General features: G+C 43.2%; 1 protein-coding gene across 1 annotated transcript; it reads right to left on the reverse strand.

The window, feature by feature from the left end:
- Positions 1 to 457: 457 nt before the first annotated feature.
- ID2 (inhibitor of DNA binding 2) lies at positions 458 to 2,902 on the reverse strand. Its single transcript, XM_066640217.1, has 3 exons — positions 2,422 to 2,902; positions 2,034 to 2,098; positions 458 to 1,429 (listed from the first exon to the last, which is right to left on the reverse strand). The coding sequence occupies exons 1-2, from the start codon at positions 2,767 to 2,769 to the stop codon at positions 2,042 to 2,044; spliced, it is 405 nt and encodes a 134-aa protein (XP_066496314.1). The 5' UTR covers positions 2,770 to 2,902; the 3' UTR covers positions 458 to 1,429; positions 2,034 to 2,041.
- Between the last annotated feature and the right edge of the window lie 5,004 nt (positions 2,903 to 7,906).

A 7,906-nucleotide genomic window follows, 5' to 3' on the forward strand; every position in this document is an offset into this window, starting at 1 on the left:
GAAGATATAAATAATGTGACTAGTACTTAGCACAACCCTATAAAAGTAAGGATTACATCAAGATGATACATGTAAAGCATGTTGCACTATACAAATTCTAGCTTATTAGTCCTATTGAAGTTGATGTGATGTAGCCTAATTATATACAGGATTTCACCCTTAAGGCATTACTATAAATGCAATTTCAAGGGAGATGCTTACAACAGCCAGAGTTTAATCAATAACACGAGGGTGACTTTCATTTCTCAACAGCTCAGTCAAAGGGAAGCTGCTGCTGCAACTGATTAACTAATACCCTTTTCCTTCAAAATAATGCACAGGCTTTGAATTTTGTGATGGTGCTTCATCAAATTTGTCATTAAAAGGCTTTGCAGGAATTGAGTGGTTGGGAAATTAACAGCCATCTGCAAGTTGTGCATAATTACCCACAAAAGCAAGTTTACTAGAGTTGTAGCAGTCACTTTGAGAAGTTCACAGAAAGTCAAACAAGAAGTAAAAAGAGACCAAACAAATTTATCTTGTCTAGCTGAATTTTGATATTTTTCCAAAGCTTTACAACTTCAAGTAGTTCTCCAGGTAATTACTTAAGCAATTTCTCCACCAAGAGTTTAGAAGCTGACAGGCTAGAAAATTTGACATACATTCTAAAAAAAAATTTTTTTTTGCAAACTTACAAGAGCATTGCAAGTAGCTTTATTACATACATTATATATTTTAACTGCATGATCTAGTTAATCATGTTCATTTATGGTTTTAAATTAAAGTCAAACTGTTGGTCCCTCTGAATAAAGCAAGCAAGCTGTTCAATAAACACACATGATTTATTTTGATTTTTGTATAAAAAAAGGTTAAGTTTACAACTAAACTTTTATAAAAAGTTTAGCATGATTACGTACATCATTACACTTTTTGCAGAAACAAACATTTCTGCTACTATACAAGAAAACTCTAATTAAAGAGTTTCAAAGTTTCATTCCCATATTTATATATAAATATATACACAGCATTCAGTCCTAGGTTTGTGTCAAAAAAGGATAATTTTTGACAGACTTCATTGAAAAACTGAACACTAATCCTTCTAGTACTCACGCTCCACCTTTGGAGGAAAAAAGGCAAAGTCTGCTTTAAAATGGGAAATTCCTTATGAGTTTTTTTACATTTCATTTCACTCCCCGTTGTGGGAATAGTATATAACTGAAGCCTTCCAACTAGGGAAAGGGCATTTAAAAGTCTCTTCATAAATAGTTAAAAGATTAGTTAGTCCATGTTGTAGAAGAGGGGAGGGGAGATGGTGTCCACTGCTTTTTTCCTCAAAATGTCCATTTGCTTGGATATGGATTTCCCCTCCAGATACAGCTGAAAACCAGAATCAGCAACTCACAAAAAAAGCTGTCTCTTCTTGTGCAAAAAAAAAAAAGTCAGCAAACACCTGCAAAAGATTGAAGAGAGGCATATTTAGAAGAATGCTAACAGGGCAGAGATCCGGACAGACTGGCGCCAGAGAGGAAGCCACAGTTTGAACATTTAACCAAACACTCAAAGATTGGGCAAACCCTGGCGTCCGGATGCAGCATGTGCACATAAATGAACAGTCAGAGAGAGAGAGGCTCCTCAGTACGAATGAAACAATCATATACCTGGGGGGGCTGACAGAAAGGGGGACAACTCACTTTATGATCTGCAGTGCTGCAAGGAAGCACCCTGCCTCCTGGCGCAATCATTTGGACACAATTTCTCTAACAGAGTCCAAGCACACTTCTATATTGCAAGGTCAGTTTCCCTGTCCTGTGAGGCTAGGTTTTGAGACCGCAACTGCCCCCAAACTTACAGCAGACAACGCTTGAATACACAACTTCTGTACACATCTATCCTGAAGCCAAAATGTGTCCCTATGTCACAAACAGAAAAATCAATCCTCTTTGCTCTATTTTCTGAGGATGATCAGTGACACTGAGTCAGTCTCAGTGCCCCCCCACACACTTCCATGCCTCCAACCTGGCAACATATTTCAAAAACCAAAACTGAGCACTTACCAATTCATTTAGCCACACAGTGCTTTGCTGTCATTTGACATTAACTCTGAAGGGAATTCAGCTGCCTGCAAAAGGGGGGGGGAGAGAAGAAGGGAGGTGGAGAGAGAGAGGTAAGATGCTTAACTGTTCAAGGGAGCATATGAAGTACTCAAGATTACAAGTCACTGGAACGTGACCAGTAATAATGTCTATTGGCCAACAATAGGTGACATGAGCCTGAACCAAAGGAACCATCTAAGGAACCAAAGGTGTATCTCCGAATGCTTTTTTTCTTCAAGCAAATTATCCAGCCATGCCTCCCCCCCAGACCAAGACCAGCAGCGTTAATCAAAATCCTCTTGGGAGCCAGAGGTGAGAGCGCGGGGAGAGGTCAGCCCGGGACACTTACCTGTAAGGACAGGATGCTGATGTCTGTGTTCAGGGTGGTCAGCGGGGTCCTGGAGGCAGGGCTCTGGGCCGGCCTCTGGTGGTGGAGGTTGACGATGCTGGGGTGGGTGTCCAGCGCGATCTGCAGGTCCAAGATGTAGTCGATGACGTGCTGCAGGATTTCCATCTTGCTGACTTTCTTGTTCTGGGGGATGCTGGGCACCAACTCCTTCAGCTTGGAGTAGCAGTCGTTCATGTTGTACAGCAAACTCATGGGGTCGTCCACGGGGGTCTTGCTACGGGATATTCCCAGGCTGTGCTCCGAGAGGCTGTTCTTCCGCACGGATCGCACCGGGCTGAACGCTTTCATGCTGGAGGAGGGAGTGCACAGCCAGCCAGCCAGCCAGCCGCCTTGCCCTGGGAAAGCGGGATGCGCGCGCGCACAGGCACCGGGCTGCGGGAAGGCTCTGCTTGCGCTCGCCACCTCCTCCGTGCAGCTGCCTGCTCGCGGCCAGAATGAAGCCGGAGCCGCCTGCCACCGCTTTTTATAGCGCGCGTCCTGCCGCTGCCTCTGCAAGCTGCGATTGGAGGCTCCCGACGTGTCCGTCAGGCGCGCAGGCACTTCTCACTGGTGCGCACGGCAGCCAGCAGAGAGCCCGGGCCTTCCGCGTTGGGAGCCAATCTGGGGAGAGGGGGAGGCGGGGGGAGAGGGCGTGTGCCAAGCACAGCTGTGGGGAGTAAATACTGGGCAGAAAGTGCCCAGCCGCCCTGCCCCAACCTTGCATTGGGGCTGTAGAGCGCAAGGGTCTGATCGCAGCGGGTTGGCTTTGTTCCAAGCGGGGGGGGGGGGGCGCCCCTGTCGTATCCTGCTTTGAGTTTTCCTGGTGTCTTTCCCTAGTAAACGTGCCAAAAACCGGAGAGCCCAGTCCTGTGCCTGTCTACTCAGAAGTCCCATTCTAGTCAATGGAACTTACTCCCAGGAAAGTGTGAATAGGATTGCCGCCTGAGATCGCTTTTAAATTCATTGCTTTGCAAAAGGATGAGCGAGCATTGCAAATAACCAAAAAGGAACTTCCAGCCTTCTTTGCTGGTCTACAGCCCAATCTTGGGTATATCTACTCAGAAGTAAGCCTCACTGACTTTAGTGGGACTTGCTCCCAGGAAAGCATGCATCTGGTTGTACCTCTAGTCTGTTGCTGGCCAGTGCATACGATGTGACTTGTATGACATGCTGTCCAGATGGCTTGCTTTGAGGCAGCCTGCTTGACAGCCTGAAGACTGCATCACATGAAATGGTATGTGAATTGCAGCTTGTGTGCTTTTGAGCTGGGGGTATGTGTATGGCTGTGGGTGTTAAAGTTCTCTTAGAGCCCAATCCTATGCGTGTCTACTCAGAAGTAAGTCCCGCTTTACTTACAGGTAAGCATAGAGAGGATTGCAGCTTTATATATACTGTACGTACACACACACACATAAATATCTGAGTGGGTCTTTTGGTCACAGTTGCTGAGTAGTAGATGTCAAGTTTATGACTATTAAACAAAAACCTGTGGGTGCTGGAAATTTCAGCACTGCAGGAGGGGTCACCAACTCACTCAAGCACATCTGTCAAGCAGGCCAGACCAATGGAACTCTTCTCTCTTGACCAGTACCGCTGTATTTGAAGTCAGAAGTTTGCAGACCATGAATGCATTTGTTTCTCACACTAATTCAACAACAGTGTTGCTTGAACATGACAAATCACTATGATGCCCTGAACAAGATTGCTATTTAATTATGGCACGAGAGTTTGCATGAAATATACATCAACTACCTGTTAACATTAGAACTTGTTTAGGTTTTGTGTGCATGTACAATTCTGTACCCTGGCCTCTGAGCGGCCCGCTTGGAGGCAGGCTGTGCAGCATGGCCTTTCCCAGTTTGAAGAGACACTTGGCCAACAGTCTGAGGCTAAGAGGCAAAGAAGGAAGGCCCATAGCCAGGGACAGACTGCACTTGCTCCCGTTGTGGAAGGGATTGTCACTCCCGAATCAGCCTTTTCAGCCACACTAGACGCTGTTCCAGAACCACCTTTCAGAGCGCGATACCATAGTCTTTCGAGACTGAAGGTTGCCAACTAACTAGCATGTACAATTCTTGTGCTCTCCAAAAGACATTTCTCTGTACTCCTTTTCTAGCTCTGAGGGAGATTAACATCATGGGGTAAGCAAGGAGGAGTGTTTCCATGAAGACACCCATTCCCTGCCCTTTGCCCTCTCTACACTACTAGAAGACTTTCACCTTTGGGTATCTCCAGAGACTATTCAATCTTATGTGCAATAGCTCCACAAAAACCCCCACCATAGCACCCGCCCATGGCAGTCCTTTAACATAATCCATGCTTGACTCTTCAAATAGTAATTTAAAGAGACTCTAGTCCTGAATGTAAAGTTTTGTCTGAAAAATACCACCCTTCCTGAAACCACCAGACCAGGGGTCTCTCCTTCTCTTCCCTTATGTTTAATTGTCTCATCCACTGTTCATACATACAGTCCAGCAGCTTTCTTGTAACAGGATAGGCATCTTTCTCTGCCATGCACTTCAAAGAATGTCTGAACTGGGGCTCCACCACTCCATACCTTGGTATTGTGTTCTCCTGATTTCTCATCTCAAATTTGAGGGAGAGAATTTGTACCAGAGGGGTCTCCATGAGAGTAGAAGAGACTCAAATCCTGTGGTGTTGTATGGGAAACAGAGAATGAATGATGGCAGCAGCCATGACTACCACTATCTTAGCAGCTTCGTCTTGCTCTTCTTCCCCTTCTCTTCTTTCTCTGCTGTCTCTCTCCTAACTTCTTCCTTGACACATGCAGGTTTTGTGACAGGCATCAGTGACACAAATACAACAAAGTATGTGATATTATTCCTCATCAATTTATGTAAAATAGATACTGAGTCAAGTCAAGTGACTGAAGCCTTGTTACATCTTATGCCTTGATCCTGAAGAAACAATCACTGAGGCTGCAGCAGAGTACAATGGTGGACTGCAAACATACTACTGAAGTCAATGCGATGTGTAGTGCAATTAGTGGGACTTGATGGTAGTCACACTGGTTCATTTTATTTATTTGGAAACTTTTGTCAAAAAGCAGCATACAAGTAGTTTTTAATAGTAATGGGTGCAAACTAAAACATCATTGTCAACAGGATGTTTCTTAAAGTCAATTAATATTATTTCTTAAATGGCCCCAAGGATTCAAAACTATGAACCCACCTGTGAATAAACTCCATGGAATACAATGGAATTTGCTTCTCAGTAAATATGCATAGGCTTGCACTGTACATAGTTTATAATATAGATGGTAACATCTTCAGATTTGCAACTTAATATATTCCTTAGCGAGTGCTTGTAGAAGTCTTTAGATCAGAGGTTCTCAAAGGTTTAGCACTGGGACCCACTTTTTAGAATGAGAATCACCAGAAGTGACAATCCTAGGCTGCAATCCTACCCACTCTTACCCAGGAGTAAGTCCATGTACTATCATTGTTAAAAGCATATACATAATAGCCTATTAAAAGTACAATGTGTAACATTTCCCCAAATGCAATCACATACCATGGTTGTATCAAGTCTAATATATTAAAAATAAAATACTGAAATGAATGGGGACCCATCTGAAACTGGTTCTCAACCCACCTAGTGGGTCCCAACCCATTGTTTGAAAAACACTACTTTAGATCATCCCCCTGCGGTTTATTGCTCCATGGCTAAGACTACAGTTTATGAAACTATAACAGATTTGATGGTTATATGAAGGGGAGTAGTTCTCAAAATAAAGACAGGCAACACCTTAAAAGCTACAGTATTGTACTGACACACTGATATGTATTGAACACTTTAGCTTTTCAGATTCATGTTTATTTCAAGGAAAATAAACCATATGGAATCTCCCACTGAAATCCATGAGACCAAAGAGCTCGTATTGACTGAATTGTCCACTTTTGATAAAATGATTTTTTTCCTCATATTTCTTTCACTTCCAATGCCACATTTACTCATTTCTTATCTATAATATTCTTGAGAAGTAATTATTACCACAACCATACCTGACATGCTGGCGTTGAGGCTGATGAATCTAGTCAAACAGAATTCATTTTGACATTAATTTCATGGAAACAAAAGCTAACATCAACAAATCCTGACCATTACACAAAGTAAAATATTTTAGAGTCTTAGGGCCCAATCCTATCCAACTCCCCAGTGTTAATGCAGCTGTGCCAATGGGGCATGAGCTGCATCCTGTTGTGGGGGGACAGTCATGGAGACCTCAAGGCAAAGGAACATTTTTTCCCTTACCTTGGGGCAGCACTTCAGCTGCATTGGTGCTGGAAAGTTGTATAGGATTAGACCCTTAAACTACAATCCTATCCACATTTTCCTGGGAGTAAGCCCAATTGACACTAATGGAACTTACTTCTGAGTAGACATGCATATGATTGTGCTCCCAGTTATTGCAACAGGGAACATTTTAAACACATACTTTACCAATGAAATTACGCAATGTTGAATACTTTGACTGTATCATGACTGTCCTCTGCCATTTTTTTACAGTATAAATATTCAGTGTCTTGTTTGAGCCAGGGGGAGGGGTTGTGTGTGTGTACTTACATTATTGGTTTCCACAGTTTGCCTCCCAAAAGCTCAGCTAGTGTATGTTTGTGGGAGCACCCCCTTTCTAATCCTTTAGGATCAAATTTGCATGGCCCTAGGGCAACACATTTCAAACAGATGTGTTTTTTTTCTTGTAATCTTGACATGTGTGCAGTGACTGATTCCATTAATAGGTCTGCTATGGATTCACTCATAAGCATCCAGCAGTAGCTGAGGTGCAATGGCAATGTTTGGGGTTGAGAAGAATCTGTTACAACCTTTAACTGTAACTGAATTTGAATTTGCTTGGATAGTTTGGAAATCACCTATCTGCATTCCACTACCAGATGTTAAGGCTTGAGTATTTCTTCCCCAGCCATAGCACTTTTTATTTGCAACACTTCTAACTGCACAATCCTGTGCATGTGTACTCTGAAGTAAGCTGCATTGTGCTCCACAGGGCTTACTCTCAGGAAAGCATGTATAGTAAGCAGCCTTACTATGGCACAGAAGGTTGAAGAAAGTGGCTAATTTTGGTAGGGAATCTCAAAATTCATTTGTTAACTTTGGTTTGAAAGTCAAAAATCTGTTTTGGTTTTTTTAAAAAAACATTTCCTGGCTTTGTACCACATCTGAGTGTGAGGCACATAAAAGAAGCCTGCCAGACATCTGGCATGAAGACACCTAGCCAATCCTAAAGTGATAAATCTACTGTATGTCTTCCCTTCTCACCTGAGTGTTGCCAAAGGGGTGGGTGATAACCCTCTCCAGGCAACTGTAAGGGCAGAGCTTAGGCTGCAATCCTATGCACACTTTCCCGAAAGTAAGCCCTACTGAAAACAGTGCAACTAACTTCAGAGTAGACAAGAATAGGATT

The sequence above is a fragment of the Tiliqua scincoides genome, chromosome 1 (genome assembly GCF_035046505.1).
Source record: "Tiliqua scincoides isolate rTilSci1 chromosome 1, rTilSci1.hap2, whole genome shotgun sequence".
In the NCBI taxonomy this organism is placed as follows: Eukaryota; Metazoa; Chordata; class Lepidosauria; order Squamata; family Scincidae; genus Tiliqua; species Tiliqua scincoides.

Excerpts from the sequence above, each read along its gene's own strand:
- ID2 (XM_066640217.1), bottom strand. The coding sequence starts at position 2,769 with ATGAAAGCGTTCAGCCCGGTGCGATCCGTGCGGAAGAACAGCCTCTCG. Across the intron at positions 2,099-2,421 it reads TCAGCATCCTGTCCTTACAG|GCAGCTGAATTCCCTTCAGA; the intron begins GTAAGTGTCCCG and ends CCCCTTTTGCAG.